The sequence below is a fragment of the Melitaea cinxia genome, chromosome 13 (assembly GCF_905220565.1).
Source record: "Melitaea cinxia chromosome 13, ilMelCinx1.1, whole genome shotgun sequence".
Classification (NCBI taxonomy): domain Eukaryota; kingdom Metazoa; phylum Arthropoda; class Insecta; order Lepidoptera; family Nymphalidae; genus Melitaea; species Melitaea cinxia.
The window spans coordinates 5,079,920-5,095,817 of NC_059406.1; the positions used below are offsets into that span (position 1 = coordinate 5,079,920).

Here is a 15,898-nt window from a genome sequence, read left to right on the forward strand (position 1 = left end):
ATGTGTTAAAAAACTGCTCAAGTTGCATTCATAATTGCTCAAGTATAGTTTGGAACGGATCCACTTTCCTTAATTTTTAATTAAATATAAATAGTTTGAACAAATAAAATAATGATATTTGTAAAAAAAAATACTAATCGATAGATTTCCAATAGCTCAATTCAACTACGTTCTCCTTTCCAAGATTTTTTGACGGCATTGCGTGTAAACTTATATACTAACTACGTGCGTACTTTTTAAAGCTTCGTACTTTATATAAGGCTTTTAGTGCGGAGTTTAAACACTCTTGGCTTTGCCCTGGTTGTTCGCTTAATCAACCCAGGTTGGTGAAAAATGATAACACTCCTATCAGGCCCGGCACAGAAAATGTAAATGCTCGCAGAGGTGGCTCCTGCGCTGATTCTCCTCCACCGTCTGCTAATTATGAGATAAACCCTACGTTACTGGATACTGTCAAGGATATAATAGCCTCCGAGATGGCAATGCTTAAATCTGAACTGCGAGAAGCCATTACTGAGGCTATTTCAGTGGAACTTAAGCCAGTTAGAGATGAGCTCGCTGTAATCAGGGAATCCATGAATTTCATCAATAGCCAATATGAGACAATTGTGAAGCGTGTAGACGATCTTGAGAAAAACATGAAATCGTGCATCAATATAAAATCTGAACTTGGTTCCATTAAGGATCACATTGACAGTGCGGAGGTGGATAATGACAAGCGGGAGCAGTGGGTTCGGCGGTCTAATGTAGAGATTTTTGGCATTCCAGAGAGGAAAGGAGAGAACTTAATGCAAATTCTTAGGGACGTTGCTAGTAAAGCGGAATTTTCACTTGATCCATCTCAAGATATTGATTTTGTTACTCGTGTAGCCCCTAAGAATAATGATTCTAAAAAAATTAAACCTATTGTTGTTCGTTTTTTAGCACGCTGGAAGAAGGATGAATTTTTGTCGTCTACTAAAAAATTAAGGCTTAAATGTACTGACATAAATATTTCTGGTGACTCTTTTATTCACTTTAATGATCACTTAACCCGCACTAATAAGGCCCTTTTGCAGCGTGCTAAGTCTATTTGTAAGGAAAAACTGTATAAATATGTACGGGTCAAAAATTGTACTATAAATGTTCGCCGCTCTGATACGTCACCTGTGATACATATATCTAGAGTATCTGATTTAAACAAGATCAAGTAAGAGCCTTTTTTATAATGTTAATATATGTTTTGTTTTTGATTCCGGTTGTGTTGGGTTGTCTTTTGTTTTGTTTAATTGAATTGACTTTTTATAGTGTCTATTTTGTGTATTGTGACTCGTCCAGGTGTTCTCGCTACTTTCAATTTAATGGTTTTCTCTATTGCGACCCGTGTTTTTCTTTTGTAAATACTATGAATGTAAATGGTATTATACTGTTATTACTATTCGTGGGATTTTGTCTTGCTTTGTGTTATAATTTTCATCATCGATATCATTTGAGAATAATTTTATATATGTGGTATAAATTATATTTTTATTTTTTGTTCAAATATGAAAACTAAAAACCTATCAGTGTATTATCAGAATGTCCGTGGTTTGCGGACTAAAACAAATGCTTTTTTTCGTAATATAATGCATGTCGACTATGACATTGTTTGTCTAACTGAAACATGGCTTTTGTCAAGTATTTATGATCAGGAAATTTTCGACTCTCGTTACACAGTTTATAGATGTGACAGAGATTATGAAACGCGAGGGGATCATCTTGGTGGAGGTGTGCTCATAGCTCTGCGTCGAGAGCTGCAGGTGTATTCGTTTAGTACGGTTTCAATGCCTGGTGCTGCAGCTGAGGCTATCGAATTGTGTGTTGATTTAAAATCTTCAAACAAATCAGAAAGACTCCACATTTTTTGTGGTTATTTTCCTCACTGTCCTCGACACTTTGATAGCTTATTGCATTTCTTTGAGAGTGTATCCGATGTCATTGTTAACAATCCTGATGATGATTTTTTTATCTTGGGTGACTTTAATATTTCTTCAGCACAATGGACTTCCGCCGATCATGCACCCTATATGACAAACTCCACAATAAATGGCGATCATTTAGTACAGGCATTGCAAGGCTTCATTAGTTTTACGGATCTTAGGCAGTATAATCACATATTCAACACAAAGAACCGAATTCTCGATCTCGTTTTTTCAAAAAGGGAGTGTTTAGTTGCTCATTGTAAGGAGCCTTTGATCGACGAAGATCCTCACCACCCGGCTCTGGATGTGATTCTTAAATCATCTTCACCACAGGTGCTTCATTCTGCTCCGCGTGTTGTAAGATTGTTTCACAATGCTGACTATGATGCTATTAACAATGATATTGCTTCTGTTGAATGGCAGATTCTGCTTCAGGGTAAGGATGTTGATGCCGCGGTGGCTACATTTTACGATTTGATTAATAACATTATTTCTAAACACGTCCCAATCAAAATTTTTCGACATGATACTCGCTATCCATCGTGGTTTTCTCGTTCTCTTGTAAAAATAATAAAGGAGAAGTTAAAGTATCACAAGAAATGGAAGATTTACGGTCGTAGATGTGACTATGACACTTTTAGCCTTCTGCGTGATCGTCAAAAGCGAGTCATGCGAGAGTGTTATGATAAATTTATAATCGATGCTGAAAAAAGAATAAAAATCAATAGCAAGTATTTTTGGACGTTCATTAAATCGAAAAAGTACTCCTCCGATCTTCCCGAAACAATGTTTTTCGACGATGAGACTTCTGGCGAGGGTAATAATATTTGTTCATTATTTAATAGCTACTTTCATTCCGTTTTTGAGCCCCCAGTGTGGCAGAGTCCTTCATCCCAGATTACTCCTGTAAGTGGTACAAATACCATTGGCAAAATAGTTTTCAGGATTGACGTATTAGAAAAATATTTGAAATCACTCGATATTTCTAAGGGCTGTGGACCTGATGGTATCCCACCTTCATTTTTGAGAAAGTGTTATAAGTCTCTGGCTTTCCCGTTGACATTCTTATTTAATTTATCTTTGACCGACGGCGTTATGCCTGCTGTATGGAAACAGTGTTACGTTGTTCCTGTCTTTAAGTCAGGCGACAGACATAATATAAAAAATTATAGACCGATTACTAAAATAAGTACTATACCTAAACTATTTGAGAAATTAATTTATGACATTATATTCCCTGTCTTACGGCCTATTATTATTGATCAGCAGCATGGTTTTGTAAACAAAAGATCCACTGAAACTAACCTTTGTGAATTTGTACATCAGGTATCAGTTGCCTTGGATCAGGGTTATCAGGTTGATGCTGTGTATATGGATTATTCTAAGGCATTTGACAAGATTCCACACTCTATACTTCTTCAGAAGATTCTTGAAATTGGTATACATGGTGACCTTCTGCGATGGTTTGAATCTTATTTGAGGGAGCGCAGTCAGGCCGTTACAGTAAAGGGTTTTTGTTCAACATTTATGCCAGTAACATCTGGTGTTCCCCAAGGCTCTCATCTCGGCCCGCTTCTTTTTAATTTATTTATAAATGACGTAGGTTCTATCCTCAAATATTCTGACTTACTGATATATGCTGATGATATGAAAATATATAAGAAAATTAAAACATCTCTTGATTGTCAATTATTACAAATCGATCTGAACGAATTAAGTATTTATTGTACAAACAATCACCTGACTCTGAATCCCAAAAAGTGTAGCATTATCTCTTTTTCTAGAAGGACTGAGTCTTTGAAATATGATTATTTTTTAAACAATGTTATGCTTAACAGGGTATCTGAAGTGAGAGACTTGGGCGTTCTTCTTGACTGCAAACTATCCTTTAATTCTCACATCGAGCATATAACTACAAAGGCGTACCGAATGCTTGGCTTTGTATTTCGATGTGGTAGAGATTTTAGGTATAGATCTACTCTATTATTATTGTACAACTCATATGTTAGATCAATATTAGAGTATGCATCGACAGTCTGGAACCCTCAATACAAAACTTATATTGAAGCTATAGAAAAAATTCAAAGAAAATTTGAAAGGCACTTTAATTTTAAAGCTTTAAGTCGCAATGATGTTACCGCACCGTTACCCCTCCCATCGTTGCTTGATCGGCGCTTAGAGAGAGACCAAGTCTTTTTGTATAAGATACTGAAATCTCATATTGATTCGCCTTTTTTGTTACAAAATATTAATTTGAGATGCCCTCGGACGAGTTCGCGTTCAAAAAAGTTATTTTCTGTCCCTGTAACCAGGACCAAATATGCTGGAAACATCTTTGTTCTCAGGTCCTGTAAAAACTATAACGACATATTTAACTCTATTGACATTTTTAATTGTACCCTAACCTCATTTAAGCAGCACGTTAGGGACGTAATAAGTAAAAATAATAATAATGTATTTCTTTGATTTAAAAAAAAAAAATTATAATGTATTTCTTGATATAATAATGTATCCCTTTAATTTATTACAGTAATTTTTGTATTAATCTTAATTTTAATTCTAATCTTTGACTTATTTTTAAATTATAATCCTTTCATTTGACATAATTGACATGCTCGACTCTTTTTGTGACTTTTTTTTTTATAAATCACATAAATTTTTATATCTAAGCGATTTTTTGTCTTTTTTGATAGTTAATTTAATTTATATTATGTTAATTGATTTAAAATTACGACTTTTGACAAATGACATGTCTGTATATTATTGTTAGTGGAAACTTTAGTGATTAATGTGTTTTTGTAAGAAAATTAATTGTATGTGATTTTTATATTGTATGTTTCCCAAATAAATAAATAAATAAATAAAAATTTTGAGAATCACTGGCAGTAGGCAAAAAGGTCATTGTACGAAATTGTTCGTGCTTCGCGTCCGTACTTATACCACGGTGTCCTAAATTATACCATTGAAAGAGTTTTTTCTAACATCGACTATCATGATCTAATTAATAGACATTGACTTCCTGAAAAAAGGGACAGTCATTTGTGGGTCGTGACAAGGCCTTAAGGCTTAAATCACATTAATTACGGCCACGGTCTTATACACGTTGTCTAAACGTTATTAGACGTTAATTTGTCACAAATCATGATATCCTGCATGGAGCATAGAGAAACCTGTATTCCTGACATTAATTAATAAAAATACGCAAAAATATTTTTTTTGACATTGGCAGCATTGACAAAAAAAATTGTCGACCAAAGAGGATACACTTACAATAATCACGACCGTTGTATGTTGATTGCATTGCTTGACTATTATCGTTTTTCTGTTGAGTTTATACTTTAAATTCTTGTGAATTGCAGCCATATATTATTATATCGTTTAGATGTTAGCTAGAGTTATCGTGTAAATTTATAACTGCCATAAGTAACTTTCTCTAAGCCATGTTTTTCGACGAAGAAGATGAAGCAGTATTCAACCCTGATTTATTTCAAGTTGTTCATGGAGAACTATGTACATACGTTTTATTTTTGTACATCTAATAAATAAATAAACACAACATGTTCCGAGGAGTATTTAAATTTTTATCCTTTTTTTTTGTTTTCAGTTGAAATAAGACCCAATCGCGAACGAACTTTCGGTTTACGAAGTGTTCCAACACATACTGAGGATGGAATACCCATCAGAAAGTTATATGTGTCGAATCTACCGTCGAAGGTTAGTAGAAATATTTATTTATGGTGAAATTTGCAGGAAAGTTGCACATTATGTCACATGGCAAAACACATGTCCTTTGTTGTATTGTTATTATGAAGTGTAATAGTAATTTATTTATACCAAAATACACAAAATATATCATATTTGAATCATCATATCACATTTGATCTGAAAATTATATACCTCTATATATATATATAGTGAAGAGAAAAAAAATATAAATTTTCACATATAACTTCAAAAATGATATTAATTAATTTGTTCTTAATTTCAGATATGGAAATGAATTTTTATTGTTCATGGAATTCTATTTTATGCAATGTAAAAAACTTCTTTTTACAAATACCCCAATTAATGGTGCTATATTTATTTGTATTTACAGACAACGAGAACAGAACTGTTTGGAGTGTTTGCACAGTATGGCTTCATTAAGAGCTGCTGGTTGAGGATGGGCGAAAAAGGTCCAAACAGAACCCCTACACCAACTTACGCATTTGTTACTTTTAGTAACCCTGAGGATGCTCATAAGTAAGCATTGAAAATAGATATCCATATTTATTTTTTGAAGAATCGGTAAATACAAACTAATTAGTTTTTAAAAAAATTAAATAAAATTAAAAATTTTTTTTAACAAATTACAATACAATACAATACTGTAAATTACTGATATTTTACTGTGTGGTTACGGTAGTAAAGAATATAGCCACCCCCTCTCTTCCCGCGGGTGTCGTAAGAGGCGACTAAGGGATAACACCATTCCAATACCACCTTGGAACTTACAAAGCTGACCGATGGTGAGATAACCATCCAACTGCTGGCTTTGAAATAGGCCGAAAACGGGCAGCAGCATTATCGGTGCGACAAAGCTAGCCCTGCAGTCACCAACCCGCCTGCCCAGCGTGGTGACTATGGGCAGAACACACTAGTTCATGCCATTTTTGGCGTGAGCTTGTGGAGGCCTATATCCACCAGTGGACTGTGATGAAGTGCTTAAAAATCATGAGAATCTAAGCCTAAAAATGTAAGAAGAGATAGAGATATTTATTTTTTAATTTTTTTTATTTTTTTTATTTCCCATTACACTGCATTCTGTGACAGGGACATTTATCAGTGGGTAGGTTGGAATTCTTTTTGGCATACTTGGTATGGGACCTGTGTCACATCCTACTTTACTTTACTACAACTTCAGTGTTTCTTGGGACATATTCTGTTTCAATCTACGAGTTGTAGTGGTTTCCTACATCAAAATATTGGCTAGGCTGTTACGATGGTGTTTAATTCTTTTCTTGTACATATTTATTTATTTATTTATTTATTTAAACTTTATTACACAACTCCAAAAAAAAAAAATAACATAACACATCAAGATAACACGTTGCGCAAAAGGCGGACTTAAGGCCGTACAGCCTTATCTACCAGTCAACCTTAAGGCGTAAAAAATAGTAAAAGTAAGTGTTGAGGTAGGACTATAAAACAATACAAGCAAAATAAACATACGCATATAAATACATAAATATACTTATATATATACATATATATATATATATACATATATATATATATATACATATATATATACATATTTGTATAGAAGAGCACTTCCTGTTTGACTGTTGTCACGTGCAAGTCGTGATTTAGTTGCTCGTTTGTCACGAAGTAGGGGCACCAGTTATCAGTATCATTCGCAATATTTTGTTTTGGAATCGTTGCAGGATTTCAATGTTGAATTGGGAAGCTGTCCCCAAGAGTTGTATTCTGTAGGTCCAAATTGCTTGCTAGTTAGCGACAGTTGTGACCAGCGACCCATCAACCAATGACGTAGAGAGAGCCCACGTAGTTGTAGCCCTAATTGTTTCAGTTCTGTGAAAATGTGTTTTTGCCAGGTAAGTCGTTTATCAAGATACAATCCCAAATATCTAACATGGTTTGCTTGTGGGACCTCTAATTTATTGAGTTTGACGGGTGGACAAGTGCTTCTTCTTAATGTAAAGGTAACATTAATAAATTTTGTTTCATTAGCCTTAACTCTCCACTTTTTTAACCAAATCGATATGTCATTAAGTCCACCTTGTAAAAGTTCTGCCGCCGTAGCTGGGTCAGGGTGATTTGCTAAAATCGCAGTGTCGTCAGCAAAGGTATCTGTGGTGATACACTCAGAAGTTGGTAGGTCAAATGTATAGATAAGGTACGGCGTTGGGTCCAGCACGCTGCCCTGTGGAACTCCTGCTTTAACAGGGCAGAGACTTGAGAGCGCCTCGCCACTTTGAACCAGGAAACGTCTGTTTTCCAAAAACTATTTTGTATGTGTAGTTAGGGAGCAATGATTTTAGCTTATACAACAGGCCCTCATGCCACACCCTATCAAAGGCTTACGATATGTCCAAAAAAGCACTTGCACAGTACTTTTTAGATTCAAAGGCCTCGTCGATTTCGCTAATTAGCCCGTCTACCTGTTCAACGGTAGCATGATTTCGTCGAAATCCAAATTGGTGTTTGGGAATCAAATTGCGCTGTTCTATGAATGGTGACAGTCAGAGTGATAATAGCGATTCGTATATTTTCGCAGGTATGGGTAATAAGCTAATCGGCCTATATGATCTTGGGTCCTCTGGTTGTTTGTTTGGCTTCAAAAGCATTATTATTTGTGCAATCTTCCATTGAAGTGGGATGAATCTTTGTTAGCATTATAGATTGTTGTGAGCAGTGTTATCCCAGACTTCAGTAATTCCTGTAAGACTTTGTTGGTAATTAGGTCATATCCAGAAGCTTTCTTGGAGCTTTAATATTTTAATTTTTTTTTCTTCACTTTTAGTGAATTGGTCGGGTTCGATGTCATCCTTGTCAGGGGAATCAATTATTATTTATTATGTCATTAATTAATTTTTTTTTTATTTTTTTAAGGTTTTAATATAAAAAAAATTAATAACAAAGATTGCGTAGATAAATTTAATTAATATGTCGGCGTAAATAAACAAAGTTGTTTACAAACGTAAGCAAGTGTTGCGATACGTCATTACCACTACTACCACTCCGTGAGTCAGGCGAGAGGTGGGGACGAATCGTTATAAACACGTGCACCGCGTAGCGGGGATTCATTCGGACCGAGGCACTCGCTCCGTCAACACCTCAAGTTAAAGTGATTGGTGTCACACCTGAGTCACAGAAGTATTATTTAGTCATGTCTGACGGCCGACCTAGTGAGGATAAGGATCCTAAGGATCATATCCCGCCTTCACCAATTCTGCAACAAGTTTCGGTTCCATCCGAAATCAGAAGTGGGATGGACCTTGGGACCTCCCAAGTTCCATCCGCCCGCACAGAAGAGGAAGAAAGTAGCAACTTTAGTTCCAACCATACGTTGTCTGCATTGGCCGGTATCATAGAAAATCTATCACGACAGCAACAGGCAAGCATGCAAGCTAATCGTGATTTTTTGGCAGAACTATTCAGCCGGGCAACGGGCCCTACTAAACGACCAAGGCTTAGCGACATTTATATTGCATCATTCGATCCTGATGGTGACGTACCAATACGTGATTGGTGCGAACACGTAGACAGAGCAAAGAACCATTGGCAACTGACTGATTACGAGGTATGTACCAAGATAGCAGGTTTGTTGCAGGGTCGTGCTAAAACTCTTGGCGACACGTGGTTAGTGAAGTCCCCAGTGTGGTCTGATATGCGAGAAGCTTTAATTCAAACATTTGAACCGGAAGCAAGGTATTCTAACGATATAGTAAAATTACGAAGTTTTAAATTTGATATGGCGAATCCAGCTGAATCCATTACCAAAGCTTGGAATATTTGGAAACGTGTTATCAATGGAGACAAAGACAAGGATGCTGTAGAAGCCGTAATAGGGTGCATAGACAATGAGTTCCTGAGGTTGCGTTTACTGTCGAGTAAATGTTCCTCCGTTCCTGAACTGATATCAGTAGCAGCCACCATCAAACAACGGGAACCTGAACATGCAGAACCACCTGCTAAAAGACCGAGGCTAAGGAATAATAGAAATGATACTGCGCTTTGTTTCAAATGTGGAAAACCTGGTCATGTTCAAGCAAAATGTGACAGAGATAACCACAAGATTAGCGATCCTAAGCCACTGCTGGATACAATCAACTCAAATGAATCCTCAAGCAGAACGGAACGCCCTAAGCCCAAGTGCAATTATTGTAATAAAATTGGCCACACTGAATCGGTTTGCTTCAAGAAGATAGGAGATGAAGCCGAAAAGGTTAATTTGGTCAGAGTACAAGAAGAAATATTAACACCTATGACTGTCAATATCAATAACCGCACATTTACAACATTTTACGATAGCGGTGCAGCACGTTCATTGGTAAGGCGCTCTATAAGTGAAACCCTTCCTGGGAAACGGGAAGATTACACGTTAATGCTTAAGGGTATTGGTAGTGCAAGTATTCCGATTCTGTCGTGCCAAAAAGTCAATGTGACCTGTGAAATTAATGGCACTTTTGTAGAAATCGCCTTCCACGTCGTAGAAGACCACGAAACTCCTTGCGACCTTCTGATTGGTGCTGAAATCGTGAAAGGTACAGGTTTGAGCGTACTCATTACCGAAACTGGCGCTACTGTAATGAGACGATCATCCATTTTCACTACCAATGTAACCAAGGAAGAGCCTTTCGGAAATTTGGACACTGATTTAACCAGTTTGGACGAAGTAACCGAATTGAAGAAGTTGTTAATTAAATATAATGATACTTTTTCCTCTGGTATTCCAAGGAAGCCAGTGACCACAGGATGCTTGGAAATCCAATTGAAAGATCCAAACAAAATCGTATCAAGAAGACCCTATCGAATGGCTCCAATAGAACGACAGAAATTAAAGGATATTATTAAGGAGTTGATGGACAATGGAATTGTCAGAGAAAGTACGTCGGATTTCGCCAGCCCTGTAATTCTCGTTAAGAAAAAGAACGGAGAAGATCGAATGTGCACTGATTATCGAGAACTGAATAAAAACACTGTCCCCATTAACTTTCCACTCCCAATCATTTCGGATCAAATTGACCGACTATCAGACGCCGCCTATTTTATCAGCTTAGATATGGTTCAAGGATTTTACCAAATTCCTATTAAAGAAGAATCTATAGCAAAAACAGCATTCATAACACCAGACGGGCTATATGAATATGTCAGGATGCCTTTTGGACTAATGAATGCACCTGCCGTATTCCAGCGTGCCATAGTGACGGCACTACGGACTCTTTTGGATAACATCTTTGTATACATGGATGATGTATTGATAAAGTGTAAAACATTTGCTGAGGGATTACAGATCCTTGATAAAGTATTGGCAGCTTTGACCGAGGCTGGGTTCACCGTAAATATCAAGAAGTGCTCATTTTTTAAAACATCAATTGAATATCTCGGAAACGTGATCGAAAGAGGTACGGTTCGTCCGAGTCCTAGGAAGGTCGAAGCTTTAGAAAAATCCGTAGTACCCACAAATGTAAAACAGGTTCGACAATTTTGTGGTTTGGCTGGTTACTTCAGGCGTTTTATACCATCCTTCTCTGAACGTTTGATACCGTTATACAACCTAACTAAGAAGGACGCAAAATTTCAATGGACTGCAGATTGCGAAAGCGTCAGACTTGATATCATTCGACGATTGACCTCTGCTCCAGTTCTAACAATCTTTCAAGAAGGACTCCCTACCGAACTGCATACTGACGCAAGCAGTACCGGACTGGGTGCTGTTCTCATTCAAATACAGGATGGCCGACAGCACGTGATTGCTTACATGAGTATGAGAACTACGGAGCCCGAAAGTCATTACCATTCCTATGAATTGGAAACATTGGCTATAGTAAGAGCAATAAAACACTTTAGGCAATACCTCTACGGCAGACATTTTACAATAGTTACTGATTGCAATGCCATCAAATCATCGTCGAGCAAACATGAACTTTTACCCAGAATCCACAGGTGGTGGTCATTTCTTCAACATTATAACTTCAAAATAGAATATCGCCAAGGTAACCGAATGAAGCATGCAGATTACTTCAGCCGTAATCCAATAGCGTGCATTAATTTGGCGCAAAATGTTGATGCATGGTTAAGGGTAGAACAAAGGCGTGATGCAGAGCTAGCCGGAATCATAAGAAAGTTGGAACGCAATGAAGAAATGAGTGAGTACCGCATGAATGATCTTGTTTTGGAACACCGTCATGAAGAAGAAGAACCGGGGTGTAAAAAGTGGAAAAAGGTCGTTCCGAAATCATACCAATGGAGCATTATTAACGCCTACCATACTGCTCTTAAACATTTTGGGTGGGAGAAGACCCTTGGTAAGATCCGAGAAAATTATTGGTTTCCTGAGATGACTGCTATAGTAAGACGGTTTATAGAAAATTGCGTGATATGTAAAACTAGTAAAAGTTCTTCCGGAGTCAAACAGGTAGAAATGTACCCAATAGAGAAAAAGGGAGTTCCATTCGATACCATACACATAGATATGACTGGCCATCTTACTAAGAGAAATAATAAGCATGAGTATGTGGTCGTTATAATAGACGCTTACACAAAGTTCGTGACATTAACTTACGCGACCGACAAGACTGCCAACTCAATGTTGCGGGCACTTAAACATGTTGTGTATCTATTTGGAGCTCCGAGGCAAATAATAAGTGACCAGGATTCTGCTTTTAAGGCTGAATTTGAAGAATTTTGTAGACAGCATAAAATCTATCAACACTTCATAGCCCCAGGAGTTAGTCGCGCCAATGGACAAGTGGAAAGAATGATGTCTGTTGTAAAAAATGGACTAACTATTATTCGTAATTATGAAACTGAAAACTGGAGAAAGGGCTTAGAAGCTCTTCAGCTAGCCATTAACTGTACTAAGAGCAAGACAACTAATGTTAGTCCAATTAAAGCTCTTACAGGAAGGCAATGTCCTGTACCACCAGAATTAATATCATTAATTGATGAGGAAAAAGAGACTGTTAATCGAGATCAACTCAATAGCTACATACAAAAGAAAACCGACACACGAAGCAAAAAAGACAAAGTAAGATTTGACCAGGGCAAAGCCAAAGTGAAAAGGTACCAAAAGGGGGACATCGTGTTATTTAAAAGTAACCCTAGGTCCCAAATTGGTCTAGATATGAAGTATCCTGATGCCTATGTAATTTGGAAAATATTGCTCAATGATAGGTACCAGGTAAAGAAAATAACAGGACGTGGACGCCCCAAAAAGGTAGCTCATGACCAACTTCGTCTTGCACCAAAACCAGATGAAGGAGTAAATCAGGATCCCATGTCGGCGCAAGATGATACTGAGGTGACACCAGATACAAGTGCTAACAGTGGAAACTATTGATTTCAGTTATTATAATTTAGTCATAATATAATAATAATAATGTAATATAAAATTGTATGTTTCCCAAATAAAAATAAAATAAAAACAAAATAAAACAAGTGTGTCTTAATCTGGTACCCCAATGACCTAGAAGACATTACATTGCAGTAAATGTAATTAAAAAAGCTTAATGCAATTGTTGCATATTCTTTTCTTGAGTAACATAAGTTGAGGACAGGGGCCTCCTTATTTCTGCAATGAATGATGTAAGTTGAGGACAGGGGCCTCCTTACATTTGTAATAATTGACGTAAGTTGAGGACAGGGGCCTCCTTACTTTTCAGTTACCTGATGTAAGTTGAGGACAGGGGCCTCCTTACTTTTAGTTACCTGATGTAAGTTGAGGACAGGGGCCTCCTTACTTTTCAGTTACCTGATGTAAGTTGAGGACAGGGGCCTCCTTACATTTTCAATTACCTGATGTAAGTTGAGGACAGGCGCCTCCTTATTTTTACAAAATACCTGATGTAAGTTGGGACAGGGACCTCCTAACAATGATTGGGGTGAATTGAGGACAGGAACTTCCTTACTTTTGCAATGTTTGAGATGAGCAGAGGACAACAGTTTCTTTACCCTTAAGCTTTGGTCAGCTAAAATGTACTGCAGATTTTATTTTGTTTGATAGGTCGAGGGTGACCTATTTGCAGAATGGCCGTGTCGGCGTAAATAAACAAAGTTGTTTACAAACGTAAGCAAGTGTTGCGATACGTCATTACCACTACTACCACTCCGTGAGTCAGGCGAGAGGTGGGGACGAATCGTTATAAACACGTGCACCGCGTAGCGGGGATTCATTCGGACCGAGGCACTCGCTCCGTCAACACCTCAAGTTAAAGTGATTGGTGTCACACCTGAGTCACAGAAGTATTATTTAGTCATGTCTGACGGCCGACCTAGTGAGGATAAGGATCCTAAGGATCATATCCCGCCTTCACCAATTCTGCAACAAGTTTCGGTTCCATCCGAAAAAAAAAAAAAAAAAAAACACCACTAAAGATTGTAACTTCAACATACAATTAATATTAATAGGTATATATTCGCTAGCTCATCTAATTTAATTATATTTTTTTAACCATGAACAGAGCTCTTCAAGCCCCTATTCACGAAAAGACACTACGGGGACGCAATCTTAGAATATCACCCGCTGACAGTTGGCATCAACCATCTGAAGATTCTGATGGGAGTGTCCGCTGGAAGCCGAGCTGTCGACGGGAGGATACTGGCACCCCCACGTGGAGCACAGAGCAACAGAATGGTGTGTACTCTAAATTATTTATTATTAGAAAGTATTGATAAAATCTTTATTCATATTATAGGGCTGAAAAGTTTATTTATTTGTCTGTTTGTTTGTTTGAGCGAACTAATCTCACTTACTCCTAGTTCTAATTGAAAAATTATTGTTGTGTAGGTTTAGTACATAATTTAAACTTATGGCCGCTTTTCTATATCATAAAGTAGGTTTAGTACACTTCCCGAGAAAGACTAAAGATATAAAATATATTTTTGTGCCTTTTTTCTCAAATTAAAGCAGGTGAAACCGCACAGAAAAGTTATTTCTTGATATAACAACAATGATGTCAAGTATTTTTACAATCAAATTAATAAGTTATAATTACTTCATAATGATATAGAATTTATTATCTATATAAATAAAAATGGATGTTTCTAAGCGCATAACTTAAGATCAATTTGGCTATATATTTTTTTATGTTCCTTAAGGCTCACGGAAGGTTTTAATATAAAAAAAATAATTAAAAACAAAGATTGCGTAGATAAATTTAATTTTTACTATTATCTATTGACTGAACGAAGTCTGTTCGAGCAGGCGGGCAGCTAGTTTAGATATATAAAAGGGTCTATTGCAAAGTTATACAAATTTACTTGTTGTTATATATATCATCACAGCAGCCTTTCGCATTCCACTACTGAACATAGGCCTCTACAAATTCACGCCAAATATGGCGTAAACTCATGTGTTTTGCCCATAGTTACCACGCTGGGCAGGCGGGTTGGTGAACGCAGGGCTGGCTTTGTCACACTGAAAACGCTGCTAGCTGTGTAGTTACGGCATCAAAGAATATAGCCACCCCCTCTCTTCCCGCGGGTGTCGTAAGAGGCGACTAAGGGATAATACAGTTCCACTACTACCTTGGAACTTAAAAAGCCGACCGATGGCGGGATAACCATCCAACTGTTATATATATATATATATATATATATATCATTATGGTATATTTATGGTATCATTGTGGTATATTTATCAGCTTCGATATCCAAATAGTGCTAGTATTTTTGGAAAAAAAAAGATTTTGTATTCCAGTTGTATTTTTTTTTATTAATAAAGGTGGTTATGTTATTATTGTATTCTTAATAGTTAACAAAAACAATAGAAAATACTAGTATTAGTTATATTTCGTATATATGCCCACAAAACTTAGTTTGGGCCTATTATCACCAATTCACTTGATAATTAATTAAAATTTGATAATATTAAATTGAACTGGGCCACCAAAATATAAACTATATGGAAGACATTTTATCTCTTCTCATTATCATACTTTGTCTTTCTCACCTTGCACCTTTGTTTAAGCCTTATTTTATATTTCTTTTTTCACTAGAAAAAAAATGACTGTTTTATGTTTTAAGAAATTGGGTATAAATTAGTATTTAAGCCTAAAACGTCAAATGTGAAAAATATTACATAGCTTTATATAATGTAGAATTCTCTGCTCAGTTGTAACAAATGAGTAGAAATATTGCATATTCGCTTCAGCCTGTAATATCCCATAGGCCTCTTTCCCCATGTAGGAGAGGGATCTGAGCTTAATTCATCACACTGCTCCAATGCGGGT

The 15,898-nt window shown here is 36.7% G+C and overlaps 1 protein-coding gene across 1 annotated transcript in view; it reads left to right on the top strand.

The window, feature by feature from the left end:
• Positions 1 to 15,898, top strand: part of LOC123659270 — a 33,380-nt gene that overhangs the window by 303 nt on the left and 17,179 nt on the right. The window contains exons 2-7 of the mRNA XM_045594519.1: positions 243 to 911; positions 1,671 to 2,396; positions 3,267 to 3,443; positions 5,493 to 5,654; positions 6,037 to 6,182; positions 14,129 to 14,301. Coding sequence (XP_045450475.1) covers positions 243 to 911; positions 1,671 to 2,396; positions 3,267 to 3,443; positions 5,493 to 5,654; positions 6,037 to 6,182; positions 14,129 to 14,301 — 2,053 coding nt within the window. The remainder of the gene's footprint in view (positions 1 to 242; positions 912 to 1,670; positions 2,397 to 3,266; positions 3,444 to 5,492; positions 5,655 to 6,036; positions 6,183 to 14,128; positions 14,302 to 15,898) is intronic.